This window comes from Melospiza melodia, chromosome W (assembly GCF_035770615.1).
Source record: "Melospiza melodia melodia isolate bMelMel2 chromosome W, bMelMel2.pri, whole genome shotgun sequence".
Classification (NCBI taxonomy): Eukaryota; Metazoa; Chordata; class Aves; order Passeriformes; family Passerellidae; genus Melospiza; species Melospiza melodia.
Genome location: NC_086225.1, coordinates 1,268,682 through 1,287,412, shown reverse-complemented (window position 1 = coordinate 1,287,412; position 18,731 = coordinate 1,268,682). Strand labels below are relative to the sequence as shown.

Below are 18,731 nucleotides of genomic sequence, written 5' to 3'. Positions count from 1 at the left end.
CCAGCCATGTGATCGGACACTGAGACACAGCAGGAGCTGAGGACTCAGGAGGAAGACCCCAGAATATTGTGCAGATAGACTGGAAGGATATAAAAGCCCAGGGATTCAGTTGTTCAGGGTCCCTCCTTGAAGGCACCAGCTTGAGCTGTTTGTGTGTTACTGCACCATGAATAAATTAAGGAATCAGATGTCTGAGACTGCTATGGGAAACCTGGGGTTGAGCTGGTAACAAAATCATATGAGAGTGGGGTGTGTAAAAAACACAAAAAACTTGCTTATCAGCAACCTGGACAAAGGGATAGAATGTACCCTCAGTAAGTTTGCTGATAATACTAAACTAAGGGGAGTGGCTGATACACCTGAAGGCTGTGTTGCCATTCATCAGGACCTTGACAGGCTGGAGAGTTGGGCAGACAGAAACCTAATGAGGTTCAACAAGAGTAAGTGTAGGGTCCTGCACCTGGGGAGGAATAACCCCAAGGACCAGTATAGGCTGGAGCTGACCTACTAGAGAGCAGCTCTGTGGAGAAGGACCTGGAAGTCTTGGTGCATGACAAGTTGACCATGAGCCAGCAGTGTACCCTTGAGGCCAGGAGGGCCAATGATATGCTGGGGTGCATTGGGAAGAGTGTGATCAGCAGGTTGAGGGAGGTGATCCTCCCCCTCTATTTGGCCCTACTGAGGCCACATCTGGAGTTGTGTGTCCAGTTCTGGGCTCTTCAGTACAAGAAAGACAAAGAGTTACTGGAGACGGTTCAGTGGAGGGACACTAAGATGATGGGGGGGTCTGAAGCATCTCTCTTATGTGGAAACACTGTGGGAGATGGGCCTCTTTAGTCTAGAGAAGGCTCAGAGAGGGTATCATCACTACATATAAATATCTCAAAGGTAGGTGCCAAGAGAATGGTGCCAGAGTCTTTTCAGTGGTGCCCAGTGACAGAACCAGGAGCAATGGCCATAAACTAAAACACAAATAGTTCCATCTCAACATGAGGAAGAACTTCTTTATGTTGTGGGTGACAGAGTACTGGAACAGGTTGCCCAGGGTGGTTGTGGATTCTCCCTCTCAGGAGACATTCAAAACTCACCTGGACACATTTCTGTGTAACCTGCTCTAGGTAACACTGTGTTCCAGTGCAGTCTATATCAATTCACAGGAGTTTGTGGGGCTGTGTTTCCACCCCTGGGGCAGTTGGTTCCAGGTGTATTGGATTCCCCTCCAAGTGAAAGCAAACTGTGGCCTGCACTCTGCTGCCAAAGGGATTGAGAAAAATGAATTAGTGATATCAGTTGTGGCACCATCTGGCTGCTTTTGATTCCAGATCATATTGAAGTTCAAACATGTCTGGAACGGCAGCACTCAGAGGTGGTGTGACTTCATTGAGGCCACAATACTCCACTATCAGCCTCCATTCCACATTAAACTTTCACACTGGCCAGATGGGGCTGTTAATGGGTGAGTGGGTCCTGCTGATCACTCCTTGGCTCTGGGTGAGAGTTTAAGAGTCTCGGTTGGTGCAATATTGCCGTCGATGCACTGTCCTGGTAGCAATTGGTATTTGCTCATCTTCAACCTGCAGCAATCCCATGATGAAGAGATCTTCAGAGAGGTCAGGCAGGGTGGATAACTGTTTGATTTTTCTGTATTCACAGCTATACCAAAAGCCCATTTATACTCTTTGGATCCTTGAAGTACCTTCTCCTGAGGTAGTCAATGCCAAAGATACAAGGAGCCTCTGGGCCAGTCACAATGGTATGCTTTTCCCATTTGTCCCATTAAACTCACCTCAGCCTCTAATGCAGACAACTCCTGGCCTCTCCCTGTCACTCCAGAGATGCAGATGGATTCTACACTGTTCTGCCTTGATGGCATCAGTGTGCACTGTGCACCGGTATCTACTCAAGCTTTATACTTCTGGGGATCTGATGTGCCAGGCCATTAAATACACACAGTACAGTATACCCGGTCATCCCTTTCCTCCTCCTGGCTGAAGGCAGGGACCCTCTGTTCCTGGTCAGAGTATTCACTGTCTGACCTTTGGGATGCCAGATCAGAAGTGTCCTCACCAGGGTTAATGGAAGTGATTTCAGTTCTTTTATGTCTGGGAGATTGCTGATTGCTTTCTTGTGTCTCTGCAGTAATGACATGGAGTCAATTTGGATGACCCTTTCTTAACAGCTCTCTTCCCTCTCTGTTCACAGACATGGCCTTCCAGCTCAAAGGTGGGCTCACCATTCCACTTCCTCATGCTGTCTCTCTGGTCACACAGAAAGAACCAGAGTTCACCACATCGCTTGAGCTTGGGACTTCCCTCTGACCAGAGCAGGAGAGGACCAATCTCTTGAGCTGCCCCTACAAGCTGGGGTGATGGCTTGTAGGGATGAGGAAGTATCCAGTGTTTCTTCTACATTTCAGAGCCAGGAAGATGCCATCTCTACAGCTGGTGTATCCATTTGTGGATAATACAATGATACCAAGCTGCTGGAATATGATGCATGGGGGCTTTGAACCACCTTCCTCCACATGGACATTGTGCAAGGGACATCCTCTGGATCTTTAGGGACTCTGTCACTTTTTAGATCACTAGAGATGATTTCCAGCACTGCTACTTCTCTTAAGTACTGGATACCTTTGTCTGTAGTGGTCCACTTGTCTGGGGAGATCACAAGATCTTCCTTAAATGGATATCTTGCCCTCATGCTTGAGACAAGCCATTTCCAGAGTCTGCAAATTGCTCCTTCCTTTCCAGTTCCTCTTTCAGTTTTCTGATCCTTAGGAAGGCATCTCAGCTATTGGGCTTCATGACCTTCTAACTACTGACTGTTGGCCCCATTATCTCAGCACAAAAGCAGCCAGGCAGAAATCCGCTCACCTTGCTGGCAACTGTAATCTTTTTGCAAGTCTCAAAGTTCTGATGAGGCCAGGGACCAAGTTGTGGAGACCCTGGGGGGCATCCCCTGGGTTGGAGGGACACAAGACGCTTCCCTCAAAGCTGTTCAGCCCCACTGGCTCCTTTCCCTGTTCCTATGTCCCTGAGCCACTCTCTCCCTATTCCCTGATTGGCCCTCATCTTTGTGCTGCCTCGAGACCAGGTTCACCCCCTACCCCCTGGGGATTGAGTAACCTAGACCATATACACGTGTGGGCTTTGGGAACTCGGAACATCTCACTGCGCGGCTGAATTAAACATCTGTGAATATTATGCAAAGGCCTTTTTACTTCTTTACCCTGGACTTAACTAGCAGCAATTCAGGCTGCAATACCAAGTAACTTCAGTTTCCCATTTGATTTGCCTCACTCCTTTCAATTTATTTGTTGAAGGGCCTGCCTCTTGATCTAATCCCTCCTTTCCTACTGTTACTTCCTCTTCTTCTTCCTCCCTTACTAATTGGTAGTATGGGCCTGCAACTTGCCTTGTCCATTTTTTTGTTTTCACTACAGGGGCAATTACTGTAGTTGCTGTAGTTTGAGTCCCTGTCTCAGCCATAGTGTCCTCAAATGCAGTTTGGATTCCTGTGTCAACTATAGTCCTGTGAGAGTATTGAGCAGTGGTTCAGTTGGCACAGGCCAGGCTCTAGTACAGGGCAAGAAGCTGCTGGTTTTCATGGGGGTAAACAAGGCACCCTTCTATCAGTTGACAGGTCAGTTTACTAGGGTTGTTTACCTGTTTGGGTGTAAAGTCCCAGGCAATGGGAGGTGATAACTACCCTAGGAACCTGACCAAATTTTTCCACAGGGCAGATTTTCAATAGCTCTTCACATAAAGGTTGTTTTCTCTTATACCAGGATGATGACAGATTGTATGAATTCCATAGTGAACCAACAGTATCAGCTAATATTATTAAGAGTATTAAACAGCTTACATAAGGATGAGCAAAGACCATGAAAGTCTGCAGTACAAAATCATTCACATCCACCCTGGGCAGGGAGAAGAAGCTGTATTCACTCATCATTGTTTGTCTTAACATGTTCCCAAACTCAGCAAAACAGAGTGATAAGCAGCACAGCTGACAAACACCATGTCCTGCATAGGAGCTTACTACTTGAAAACTGCTATTTACCATTTACTATAGCATGCAATATGTATATGTATAACTGCCTTTATCTTATCCCACATTTGGGCGCTGAAAGGACTGTAGTGGTTTGACCTTGGCCGGGTGTCAGGTGTCCAGTAAGCTGCTCTATCACTCCCCAGTGGAACAGGGGAGAGAATAAGATGGAAAACAACTAGTAAGTTAAGATAAGGCAGTTTACTAAAGCAAAGGAAAAAAAACAAGCAAAAGTTTGTGCATGCATAGGCAAAGGGGAAAGTTAATCTCTGCTTCTCATCAGCGAGTGATGTTCAGACACTTCCTGGGAAGCAGGGCTTCAGCATGTGTAGTGGTTGCTCTGGAAGGCAAATGTAGAATAATGAATCCCCCCTGTTCCTCCTCTCTCCCTTAGCTTTTATATCTGAGCTGACATCATATGGTATGTAATATCCCTTTGGTTAATTTGGGTCAGCTGGCCTGGTTGTGTCCCCTCCCAGGATCTTGCCTGCTCCCAGCCTCTTGATGGGGGGAAGGAATGTTAGAGGGACAGTGCTTCTCAGCAGTAGCCAAAACACTGGTGTGTTATCAATACACTTCCAGCTACCAATGCTAAGCACATCACTGTGAGGGCTGCTAAGGAAAAAGGAACTCTATCTCAGTCAGATCCAATACAACCTGCTTTGGCAGAAGGGTTGGACTACATAATCTCCAGAGATCCCTTCTAACCCTAACAAGTCAGTGATTTTGTGTAGGGAGTCAAGCGGGGCATCCACAAGCATTTGTTATATTAGATATGGAGCCACTGGTCACAATGTTGCTTGGTCTGTTCATGTGGTTGTGGTACCTCAGCTGTGGAAAGACTGTCCAAGATAGCAGACAAATTTGAAAGACTCGAGACAGCTAGAGAGGAAATGTCCCATGCCCCACCAGTATGGACCAGAGTCTGCTATTGGGAGCAAGCACCTCCCTGCTTGAGAGAGAGGGTACACACCACAAGGTAACCTGTGGTTTTATCTGTGTGCCCATGGAGAGGACATGAGGAAATGGGATGGAAAACCCACCTCTGTCCTAGCAACACATGTACGTGAGTTGAGAGGAAGGACAACCACTGCAGGAAATTCTTTAAGGATAAATGTCACTCTAGTTTCCAGTGAGCAAGTCCTCAGACAGAATAGAAGGGATAATGTTACTTCTGATACTCTTGAAGGGACCTCCAAGTCATCTTTGCCATAAGTGAGCAATGAGTACTATGACCAGAACTAGAGGGGCCTTGCCTCCAGCAAGGTGGAGGAAAGGGACAATCGGATCTATTAGACTGTGAACATCCAATGGCCTGGCACATCAGACCCACAGGAGTATAAGGCGTTAGTTGACATTGGTGCACAGTGTACCCTGATGCCATCAAAATATTTAAGGGCAGAAATCTCTATTTCTAGGGTGACAGGGGGATCCCAACAGCTGACTGTACTGGAAGCTAAAGTGAGCTTGACACAGAGCAAATGGCAAAAATACCCCATTGTGACTGGTCCAGAGGCCCCATGCATCCCTCACACAGATTACCTGAGGAGAGAGTATTTCAAGGACCCAAAAGGGCATCACTATGATTTTGGGATAGATGCTGTGGAGACAGTGGAAATTAAACAGCTGAATACCTTGCCTAGTCTCTCATAGAACCCTTCTGCTATGGAACTGATGAGGGTTGAAGAACAACAGGTACTGATCCCTACCACAACAGTGCACTGTCAGCAATACCGCACTAACTGGGACTCCATGGCCCCTGTCTGTGAGATGATTTGTGAACTGGAGACCCAGGGAGTTGTCAGCAAGACTCACTCACCCTTTAATAGTCCTCTATGGCCAGTGCATAAGTCCAGTGGAGAGTGAAGACTGACACACTATTGTGGCCTGAACGAAGTCACACCACCGCTGAGTGATGCTGTGCCGGGCATACTGGAACTTGAGTCTAAACTGGAGTCCAAGGCAGCAAAGTGGTGCCACCATCAACATTACTAATGTGCTTCTCTCCATTATTCTGGCAGCAGAGTGCAGGCCACAGTTTGCATTTACCTGGAAGGGTGTCCAGTACACCGGAAATCAATTGCCCTAGGGGTGGAAACACAGCCCTTCCATTTGCCATGGACTGATACAGACTGCACTGGAAAAGGGTGAGGCTCCAGAACACTTGTAACACATTGATATCATCATGTGGGGCAACACAGCAGAAGAAGTTTTTGAGAAAGGGGAGAAGATATTCCAGATTCTGCTGAAGTCCAGTTTTGCCATAAAGTAGAGTAAGGCCAAGGGACCTGCTCAGGAAATTCAGTTTTAAGGAATAAATTGGTAAGATGGACATCATCAGACTACAATGGATGTGGTCAACAAAATAGCAGCTATGTTCCCACCAACCAGCAAGAAGGAAACACAAGCTTTCCTAGTCACTGTGGGTTTTTGGAGGATGCATATTTCAGAATATGGTCAGACTGTAAGTCCTCTCTACCTTCTGATAAGTTGGGTGCTGAACAACAAGAAGCTTTTGAACAAATTAAACAGAAGATTGTTCATGCAGTAGCCCTTGGGCCAGTCAGGACAGGACAAGATGTGAAAAATGTGCTCTACACTGCATCTGGGGAGATTGGTCTTTCCTGAAGCCTCTATCAAAAAGTACCCAAGAAGATTTAAGGATGACTCCTAGGGTTCTGGAGTCAAGGACACAAAGGATCCAAGGCCTGTTACACCTCAACTGAAAAAGTGATACTGGCAGCTTATAAAGGGATTGGAGCTGCTTCAGAAGTTACTGACACTGAAGCACAGCTCCTCCTGGCACCCTGACTGCCAGTGCTAGGCTGGATGCTCAAAGGGAAAGTCTCTGCAACACATCATGCCACTGATACTACCTGGAGTAAGTGGATTCCTTTGATCACACAATGAGCTTGAATAGGAAACCCCAATCACCCAGGGACCTTGGAAGTCATCATGAACTGGCACAAAAGTTAAAATTTCAGACTATCATCAGAAAAGGAGGAGAAGGTAAAATGTGCAGAGGTGGCACCACCATATAATCAGCTGCCAGAAAATGAAAAGCAATACACTCTCTTTAATGATGATTCCTGCCATATTGCAGGGATACATTGAAAATGGAAAGCTGCCATATGGAGTCCTATGCATCAAGTCGTGGAAGTTATTGAGGGACAAGGTGGATCAAGTCAGGTTGCAGACGAGAAAGATGTTCAGCTGGCTTTAGATATCACTGAATAAGAGAAATGGCCAGCATTCTACCTCTGCACTGACTTGTGGATGGTAGGAAATGTTCTGTGGGGGTGGCTGGATCAATGGAAAAAGACCAATTGTCAGCAGAGAGGTAAACCTGTCTGGGCTGCAGAATTGTGGTAAGACACTGCTGCCTGGATAGAGCAGTAAATGTACATCATATAGATGCACACGTATTCAAGAGTAAGGCTACAGAAGAACATTGCAACAATGGACAGGTGGATCAGGCTGCCAAGATTAAAGCATCTCAGGTGGATCTGGACTGGCAGCATAAGGGTGAATTATTTCTGGCTGGATGGGTCCATGACACCTCAGGTCATCAGGGAAGAGATGCAACATACAGATGAGCTTGTGACCGAGGGGTGGACTTAACCATGGACACTATCTCCCAGGTTATCCATAACTGTGAAACATGAGCTATGATCAAGCAGGCCAAGCAGGTAAAGCCCCTGGTGGACAATGGTCAAAATATAAATATGGGGAGGCCTGGCAGATTGATCACATCACACTCCCACAGACCCATCAAGGCAAGCACTACGTACTTACTATGGTGGAAACAGCCATTGGATGGCTGGAGATGTACTCTGTGCCTTATGCCACTGCCCGGAACACTATCTTGGACCTTGAAAAGCAAGTCCTGTGGTGACATAGCACCTCAGATAGAATTGACTCAGATGATGGGACTCATTTGAAAAATAGCCTCATAGACACCTTAGCCAGAGAGTATGGTATTGAGTGGGTGTATCATATTCCCTATCGTGCACCAACTACTGGGAAAATTGAATAGTACAATGGACTGTTAAAAACCACTTTGAAAGCAATGGGTGGTGGGACCTTCAAACAGTGGGATCTATATCTAGTGAAGGCCACCTGGTTAGTTAACACCCAAGGCTCTACCAATCAAGTTGGCCCTGCCCAATCAAAACCTCCACATACTGTAGAAGGGGTTAAAGTTCCTGTGGTGCGTATGAGGAATGTGTTAGAGAAGACAGTTTGGATTAGTCTTGCCTCAAGCAAAGGCAAACCCATCCATGGGATTGTTTTTGCTCAAGGATCTGGGTGTACCTTGTGGATAATGCACATGGATGGAGAAACACGATGTGTGCCTCAAGGGGATTTGATTTTTGGATGAGAACAGTCGGTAATATTGAATTGTATAATACTGGTTGCTGAATGACACTTCAACTGTATGCTATAACTACCATGGACAATGAGGATGGACTGCTCCAGATACACCAGTCGTGAGTTCCTGATACAACTCGCAATCGGCCAACAGCACACCAGCCTTCCTGCCCTAGAAGACATCTAGGATGGACAGAACTCACAGTCATGGACTAAATTAACTTAACAGACATCTTGGAGGGATGGCCATTGACTATGGAAATTATATTTGTGTTTGTGTATATTTTATATATATATATATATATATATATATTTTATATATATGTATGTATGTATATAGTTAGAAGGTGTAGAATTTGGGCATGAGTATATGGTATAGATTAAGGGGTGGATAATATCCTGATTCCAGCCAGGATAGGGTTAATTTCTACAGTAGTCAGGAGGGCTGGTTAGTTTATAACACCTCATTGCCAAGGGTGGGGGAAGGAGATCTCTTTTGGGAGTATCATGGTGGAGGTTCCCCTATTACTGGGTTCCATGGTGAGTAATGGGTATGATTCAGTGAATCGTGTCCTCCTTCTCGTACATTGTTATTACTACTGTTGCTGTTACTGTTAGTTTTCTTATCTCACTGATGTTTACAGTAAACTGCTCTTATCTTGATGCATGATCTTTGCCTTTTGTGCCTTCAGTTCTCCTCTCAGCTTGCTGCAGGAGGGAGGGGGAGGGGGGAGTGAGAAAGTGGCATGTGGTTTGGAGCCTTTCAGTGGAAACACTAAATTGGGAAATACCATTCCTAAACCATGACAGAGGGGACACAACTAGGACAGCAGACCTGAATTGACCAAAGGGATATTCCATAACATATGACATCAGCTCAGATATAAAAGCTAAGAAAATGGGGAAGAAGGGGGAACATTCCTTATTTACAATGTTTGCCTTTGTGGAAAGATGGCTGGGGATAAAATTAGAGGAAACTGAGAAGCTATATTCACATCCTGAAATAAGTTATAAACAGTATGGAAATTATAGGCTAAAATACAGTTGCCACTTCCTGGATAGAATGCGGTTGGCATGCTCAAGGCCTATTCTATGATAATTCCCCACACCCACAATCCGCAACCATAGCACCTGCTAAAGGGGATGGAATGGAGGGTGGAACCGAGTGGACACACTGCAGCTAGGCTCTGTTGAAATCCTTAGAGGGAGGGGAACTCAATGGTACTTTGCAGCTGATAAACCAAGTAGCACCTGTCAACCAGGGGAGATAGGAAAAGATGTCCTGCTGCTGAGCCATCAACTGTGTTGAAATTGCTCTCCTCATATGAACTTGCTTCATTATAGCCTAATTGTAATATGAATGCATAGCACCATCCCACAGTTACCCACCTCCAAGGTGTCACCACACCTCACTGGGCATGTGCTCTATATTTTTTTTACTGTATCTTTAAAAGCAAAGCAACAGAATTTTATACCAAGCAGTAACAAAGGTATGTATGACTAGAGTCACTCAAGCTCCACCTAAACATAAAGAAATAATATAAAAGTAAGTGGAGAATGGGAGAAAAGTTAGGGAAGACTCCATTGTAACTGTTGGGATCAGTCAACAGGTTGAACCTGTCATTTTCCGGATAGGGATGCCTATTGGGTAAGAACCATACTCTGCATGCTGAATACTTTTAATGGGGAGGAGAGCTTGTCTGTGTATTGCTTTGAATACATTTTTGCAGTCAGATACCATCACTGACAATCCTTGAACCTTAACCTGTCACAATTTTATATTAATAGTGTTATTCCATTAACTGTTAGTGTTAGTCCTTCACAGGCACTGACAGTGGGTAACATAAATAAAGGGGAAGACTTGCTGAGGGGTCTCCCTTATGCTGTTGGTGTGTTTTCCTAAGTCAGTTGAGTCACCCTCCAATCCAGTTGGACTGTTCAGTGAAGGGTCTCCCTAACAGGAGGCTGACAGACTGGTTGGGCACTGGGGTCTCAGCTTTCCTGGGGTGCTTACAGACAAATTAAATACTAAGCATCCTCACACCAAGGGTTGAGGAAATCTCCCTTTTTAACGTGCCAGCCTTCCAGAGCAACTGCTACACATGCCTTGCTTCCCAGGAAGTGGCTGAATGGGAAGTAGAGAATTAATTTTTTTTTCTCTTTGCTTGTGCACACACCAACTTTCACTTTTGCTTTAGTAAACTGCCTTGTCTCAACCTATCAGTTGTTCTCTGTCGCAGTCGAGGCGGTCACGACATAAAGCAGAGACCACAAGCAGTCTCGGTAACACTTGGCAACAGTTTATTAGTGAAAATGGCTGATCTTTTATACACTTTCCAGTTGTTTACCCTTCTTCTACCTTAGCTATTGGCCACAATAATTCAATACCATGCCATTGGTGAAAAGTTACTCTGACTCCACCTAACTTTCTAAAAATGCTTCATCCAGCTGCAGAATGCTCTTATCTTCCTTCTCTCGATCTCCTTGGTTACGGCCTTGGAGAAAGCTCCTTATCAGCTTCTTCTTCTTCTTACTTCTTGCTCCTTTAGCTAACAGGCCCGCTGCTAGCCCCTTCCACAGTTCTCCATCTTATTCTCTCTCCCTGTCCAGCTGAGAAAGAGGAGTGACAGAGCACCTTGGTGGGCACATGGCATCCAGCCAAGGTCAACCTACCACACCCATAATGGTAATTGGTGAGTGATCTCTCCCCTTTCTTATGTCAACTCTTGGTATTTTTCTCCCCCATCCAGTTGAGGAGAAGGAGCAATAGAGTTGCTTAGTGAGCACCTGGCATTCAACCTAGGTCAGTCCAGCACAATTAATTATCTAATTCAAGACTCCTGATACATACATGCAGAAATCGTTTTCAAAGTTAACAGAACTACCTCTACTCTGTGCAAGTAGTCAACTGTCCTGGGGTGACGTTATGATGCTTGTATCCCCATTCATATGTTCTGTGCCTTTAAGACCGGCTCTGAAGAGTGGAAGTTTTGTTTGGATTTCTCTTATCAGGGACACAGAGACCGGCAGTACATAGGGCTGTTTTCGCTTCTTGCTTTCAGCTTGCTGCTTTGCTTGCTCCCTTTTCTGCTCTCGCTTCTGTTCTGCTTTGGCTTCTGCTTATTAGCTAGTTTAGCTAAACAGTCCAAATTCCTTCCTGGACTGTTTCTCCTCTCCTGTTTCTGTGACCATCTCGAACCTGCTCCGGACTGGGACCCAGGAACACCGAGGGTTTGCACCGTTTGGCCTGCAGCAGCTGCCCCAGCGCCAGAGGGACTGAGAACAGAGCAACCACACCCGAAAGAGACTTTCTGATTATGTCATCTTTCTCAGAGTGGTGTCATCTGGTATTGTTCATTTTGTGTGCTGGGGCTACTGTGCCAGTCAAATGAACAGGTTCTTTCCACTTGTCTCTGAGGAATTCTTCCCGAACCAGTTGGGGGGAGGGGCCGTGTGAGTTTGCTCTCTGGAGGGGCCCTCCTTTGCAGATTCTTTAACAAATTTGCCCTAAACCAGGACATCAACCCATAAAATAATGTTAATGTGTTAAAATAGGAAGCTGTATATGTTTAAAGAAGCCACAATATTTTGCCCATAAACCTCCAGAGCAGCATGGACATTTCATATAACCCAAACAATGTTCAGAAACCATTACAGCATTTTCTGCATTATATGAACCATAAACTCCTGAATTTTGAGGGGTATGAAAATTTTGCTTTTGTCTAGGGAAGTGATTATTATATGTAGAACTTCTCCCAATTCATCCAGCATTTCATTCTCTCAAGGTAACATAAAATTTTCTATCTGAATTTGTCACATGATGTTATTGAACTCCATAATTGCTGAAGTATTTGGAAAGGTTCTGAACTTAAATTAGCTGCTATGCTTTTGAAAATGTAGTATATGGTCGAGTTAATTCATGCTGTTTATGTATAAAATATTGTAAAATCCAAGCCATGTCTTTTGGCCACCTTGGCTGGGAGCAGAGTCTTATTTTTATTCAATTAGCTCCGGGAAAACATTAAGATAATATCAAGCCTGTTAAGGTATGAATGGAACCTTCCTGGGCCATGATCACTGACTTCCTTGGAATGTCTGGGCCACTCAAGAGTGATCTGCTCATGGAAGATTGCATCTACTACCGGCACCACCCTTTACATGTGAATACCGACTCCTGGAGAGTGCTCTGACATCATCTAGACACCTGGAACTCAACTTTTGCCTACCTCTGCACATGTATAGCCCCAGCTCTGTGTGTGAAGGGACACAAAGGAACATTTGGTCATTTCTGCCCCAGGCAGCATAAACTGTATATAAGCTCACTGCAAGAAGCAGTCGGTGTGAACCAAGGGGGAGATTCTGACACTTTGGAGGTCAGATCCAGGTTCACCCAGTGCTGATCCCAGGCTCGACGCTGCCCTTGGCTGTGGTGGATTTTTTTCCCTGATCGAAACTATTTTGCTGAAAATCTAATAAATTATTGCTGAAGTTTCTTATAAATTTGGCTCTTGATTTGATCATTTATAACAAATATGCTTGAGTTAGTCCAGTTACAGAGTTTAAAATCAATCTCACAGTCTCCTTTTGCTAGATTGAATTTACCCAGACTTCCACCCAGTTTACCCTCCCTCACAGGCAAAAACAACAGATAGATTAACCTTGACTGCTTTCCTGTTTACTGTCAGCATGGTTAAGAAGTGTTAATTTGTACTTGTATCTGGACATTTAACCAACGAAACAAGGCATACTTATTTTTCAACTGAGATACATACATTCACTTTGTGAATGGCTAGTCAGCCAAATAACATGCTTGCTTCCTGCTCTTCAGCCATCCAGCCAAGAGAATTCATTGCATGCCATCCTTTAGGTGGCCAAGTGGCAAATACTACCATCCAACTGTTCATAAGCCCAACAAATTCCGTTACAGACCAACACTGTACAGTATGTAAGTAAGGAAGAAACTATGTACCAGAGACTCCAACTTTCATTAGGACAAAGATGGTGTTTCATGTCCCTCTATCATAAGTTTTGGATGGCTCCAGCACAGTGAAATGGCATAAGAACCATCTACTTACTGTCCTCAAGGACTATACTATACAGTAATGTGAAAGGCAAGTATCAGTTGCCCAAAAATAAACTATTTTCCAACAAGCATCATATAGAGCTCTTTGGAATGGATTTTATTTTATAGGGAAATCTAAGAATCAGAAAGAATACAAATTGAATTGGTAAGTGGCATGGTGATACTGATAAATAAAAATTAGGATGTGCATTTTACATCGTGCATCACTGTACTGACAAGTCCAAAAAAGCATTTAAAAATTCTAAACAAACCTGCTGGAGCTACGAGATCTTGAAGAGCTATAGCTTCTTGGGGGTGTTCTGGATCTCTTCTCTTTCTTTTTTTTATCACCTCTCTCTTTTTCTCTTTCTTGCTCCTTCTTCTCTTTCTTCTCATCTTTCTCCTTTTCTTTGTCCCCTTTTTCCCTTCTGTCCTTCTCGCCCTCCTTGTCCTTAATCTTCTCTCTATCCTTTTCCCCCTCTTTCATAACATCATATTTTTCCTTGTTCTGGTCTACCTCTTCTCTGTCTTTTTCCTTCTCCTTCTCCTTGTTCTTTTCCTTGTCCTTGTCCCTGTCTATATCCCTTTCCTTGACTCTAACTCTCTCTCGATCTTTATGCCGTTCTTTCTCCTGGTCCTTCTCCTTGTCCTTATCCCTGTGTCTCTCTTTATCTCGCTCTCTTTCCTTTTCTTTGTCCCAGGTTCTCTCCTTCTCTTTGTCTTGGTCTCTCTCCTTTTCTTTGGCCTTTTCTTTTTCCTTGACCTTTTCGTTGTCTCTTTTTTTGTCCCTGTGAAAAGCCAAACACAAATCCATTAATTAATATTTGAACTTTCCAATAAAATTACAACTAACTCTTTAGCATACATTAATTGTTCAAGACAAAATATATGTTTCTGTTTAAAAATAGTAATTATTCAAAATTTTCATTTGTCATCCCTGTTCACCATGTGGGAGAGGCTATATAGATAGGAAAAACTTGGAAACCAAATTGGGGAAGAGGGGGCAAAAATCAAATCAAACTATGATCGTCAAAGTGACATCACTACACTTTGAAAGAATGTCTTCTCACCTCACAGCTATGTTACCATACATACATAAATTGTCTACATTTTATCAGGAGTGAGACAAACTCTACAAATTGTAAACCCATTCTTTACTAAATAGGTGTACATGTAAAATGGACTGCAGATTAACCACACCCATGTGAATAATGACAACTGGCTGGACTGAAGTCTTTATTCTGCAGTGTTCTCTCACATAAATATCTTTTAACTGCTTGGAAATCCAATATCAGTCAATACACAGAAACAAAAAACTGTGATAAAATTTCACCACATTCCCTCAAAAGGTAAATGTAAGGTAAAAACTCAACCAAGACGATTCAACTATCTGTAATGCCATTATGAATTAGAAAATTATTGAAAAATCAGTAAGACCATAAACACAGAAGCAAGGTAACAGAACAAGTCAGCTTCTTTGTGATAGGGAGAATGACACATGTTCATAAAAACAGTGAGAAAAAAATCCACTGGATGTTCTAGTACACAAGCCAAATAAAAATTAATCATAAAATTATAGATTATGCTGAGTTAGAAGAGATCCTCAAGGATTATCAAAATCCAGCTCCTGGCCCTGCACACCACCATCCCCAAGAACCACACCATGTGCCTGAGAGCATTGTCCAAATGCTTCTCTAACTCTGACAGGCTTAGTGCTGTGACCACTTCCCTGGGGACTCTGTTCCAGTGCCCAACCACCCTCTGGATGAAGAACCTTTTCCTAATATCTAACCTAAACCTTCCCTGACAGCTTCATGATGTTCACTTGGGTCCTGTCACTGGCCACCTGTTGAAGTGAAGGGGAGACGACCATCCTTTAATGCATCAAACTCCTATTTATTGATTGATCAGTCACTTTAAATAACAGTGCTAATTGACTTCATGCATATTCCAAAATCCAGATCCATGATAGGCTAACAGAGAAAACTCTAACCACTCCTTTTGTTTTACAATACCTATAGTTGTTTATTAAAAACAAAACCAGTGTTCCCACTGTGATATGAAAGGTTCCCAAAACTTCCATATCTGTTCCCAGGGTGCCATCTTTTCCCAGAGAGGGTGTTTCGCTTGTTATGGGAAGACTGTCTGAGAACCTTATTGTTTATAAAGTGATGCCTGAGAGAGTCTAATTGTTTATAGAAATCAGCCTGGGAACTGCTTTTGGAACTGCTTCGCAACTACCTTTTACTGTTCTCTCAACTGTATGCCTTCATGGCCTTTTTCTTTAAGCCATGCTTGAACTAAACTCTCCACAGCCACCAGAGAAAAAAAGATCAGTGCCTGCCCCTCCGCTTTGTGATCAAACTGTAGATCATGATGAAGTCTTCCATCAGTCTCCTCCCAGCTAAACAAGCCAAGTGACCTCAGCTGCTCCTTGTATGGCTTCCCCTCTAGACCCTTCATCATCTTCATAGCCCTCCTTTGGATGTTCTCCAATAGGTTTATATCTTTTTTACATTATGGAGCCCAAAAGTGCACACAGTTAGATCACAGCTTTGGCTGGATGTCTCGGGGATGGTTCTTTTGGTTTTGTTTTTTGTTTTGCATCCCGGGGTGGTCACTGCTGCCCCCCCCCCAGCTCTGGGAGTATCTCGATGAGTGAGAGCCAGCCCAGGATTTCCTGTGAAAGTTGGGGGGTGAGGGGTGGTTGCTTCCTCTTCTCGTGGGGCGATTTGGTCTCCACTGCCACGTGGTGGGACCTCTCTGAGACATACAGTTGCTGTTTGGCTTTTGCCCGTTTGTTTTTTTTTTCTTTCCCCTTTCTCTTTGGCACTGTGACTTGAGCTTACTGCCTTGCTTCTCTGCTTCTTTGCTGTTTGGGAGCCCAGAGCCAGTGTGTGCCACACTGGGACCCTGGACCACCCTGTTCCCCTCCGGGGGCTGCCCCCCCCCCCCTCTGCACAGCCTGAACCAGGGGACCCAGGGGCCAGCCATGGCCAGTGAGCTACCACGGGGAGTGATCCCCCACCCAGCCCTGCTGCTCTCTGCCACTGCTTCGGGACTTCTTGCTACACTGTAACCTGACACCTGAACACCCTACAGTTTTGGGCACAGCCCTGGACTCTCTGCTACATTTTACTTGCTACCCGCAAGTGAGGCAGGCCCTGCCATCCCAGCCACTGCTCCGAGGTTCCTGCTACAGTCCATTTCACCATCTGCACGCCTGCCATCACCACATGAGAGATGCGTCTGAACTTGTGCCACAGCGCCCCCTGCAGCTGCGAAGGAATCCTCACACCTGCCCTAGCCATCTGGGAGCCAGCAGCATCCCTGCTGGCTGTGACCATAACTACACTAAAGGGGAAAGTGCTTGACAGCTGAGAGAAGGCTGTTACTGGGTTTCTGGTTTTGTTTGTTGTTGCTGCCATAGTTATTGTTGTTAGTTTGCCTTGTTATACATATTAATACTAGTAAAGAACTGTTATTCCTTTTCCCATATCTTTGCCTGAAAGCCTCTTAATTTCAAAGTTACAATAATTTGGAGGGAAGGGGGTCAACTTTTCCATTCCAAGGGAGGTTCCCACGTTCCTTGGCAGACACCTGTCTTTCAAACCAAGACACTGAAAGACTACATTTTGGTAAAGGATTATTTGGAAGCACGAGACCCCAAACCATCTTTCTAACAAAGGAGACACATGACTCCTAGACCTGCCTCTAGGATATTTATACACACAGCCCTCACCTTTTTTTTATTGGAACAAGTGTTTGGCTACTAAGAAATGGTAGGCTTCTTTCATGGTCTGTGACCTGAAGGCTTTGGTTCCCATTAGGTTTTGGCAAATACCTCTTTATGTGTCTCACATACGAAATGTAAGATCATTAAGATGAAACAGCACACAGTCCCAGCAATAGCAAAGGGTTTCACAATGACCTAAGAAGCACCTTCTAGTAATTTATCACAGAGATTCCATTGGATTAGGCCCTTTCAGTGAGCAGCTATCTCAAGAAGCTCCAAACCGCAACAGAGTCAAAAGGATCCATCAATGAAACCCAGCTATGTAGCCTACCTCCTAACTCTTCCCACTGAGGTCCACAGGTCTGCAGTTTTATTTCCCACAAAACTTTTTTCCTCAGAAAACAATTGGACAATTTAAGTATGAAGCTCCCTTTAAATGAGTCAGAGGAATTAAAGAGATGAAACAGAAAGAAAAGTACCAAGGCTTCTATTCATTAAGCTACTTTTACAGTCACTTTTGCTTTGTGAATATTCACTATTTTACCCCTCAGAAAGTTACATTATCATCCAAGGAGATAAAGGAACTATTTTGTTGGATTTTCACAGTTCAATAATTAGATAATCAGACTTAAAAATTAATGGGCTAGGCAAAATACAGGTGTATTGGATGCTGAAATGTAAATATGTTACATAATAGACATATACATTTATGCTTACAGTAGTGTATGGCCAATATGAAATAGCCAAAGGCAAAAAAAATAATCTCACATTGGAATGGGTCTGGTTGGGATGGACAGCAGAATGGCCCCACCGGCTTACTCAGAAAGCATTAACCTTAGGCCATGGGAAACATCTTGGTAAGGCGAGCAGCATGGAATGAGCATGGAATGATGGGAATACTTATGCAAAGTAAGCCATTCCATATAAGGCCATGTCCTGAACCCTACCCTCTGATTGGTTTGCTACAGTTTCCTTATTTAGTCAAGTTTTGTTCTCTACCCTGGTTAGATCCTGTCCCCTCAGCCTTGCCCCTCAGATAAAGTTCTGTTTGCCCCATTGTTAGGTCTTTGGATCTTGCCCCTTGTACTGTGCACAGCTTCTCCACATTTGTTATTTACGCGCATTATTAAAGGTTCTTATTTTCCAGGCAAATCCATTGCACTCGTCCGGTTATTTATTACCACACTCCCGGCTGACCTGGTCCCGGGGTCACACATGCCGGCATGACAATCTTGTGCACAAAAGCTTTATACATGTTCTCAGAATGCAGGATCAAGTTCAGCTTGAATCCAGAGTATAACTGCTGACAAGGCTGAAGAAGCATCATCCCCATTTTTGTAGCACAGGCTACACAGAACATACCTAATTCATTGGTTCAAGTCTGACAAGTTACCTACTTTCAATCAGCTTGATGTTGGTATAAATGCAGACTAGACTGGTATCAAAGTTTACATACCTCAGGGTTGTGGTTTAACCCCTGAAGGCACCATATGAACTACTATGAAAAAAATT

The 18,731-nt window shown here is 44.2% G+C and overlaps 1 protein-coding gene across 1 annotated transcript in view; it reads right to left on the bottom strand.

Annotated features, from left to right (window-relative positions):
- The window catches only part of LOC134431515 (splicing regulatory glutamine/lysine-rich protein 1-like), a 94,951-nt gene that overhangs the window by 5,444 nt on the left and 70,776 nt on the right, over positions 1-18,731 (bottom strand). The window contains exon 10 of the mRNA XM_063179513.1: positions 13,756-14,271. Within this exon, the coding sequence (XP_063035583.1) occupies positions 13,756-14,271 (516 nt within the window). The remainder of the gene's footprint in view (positions 1-13,755; positions 14,272-18,731) is intronic.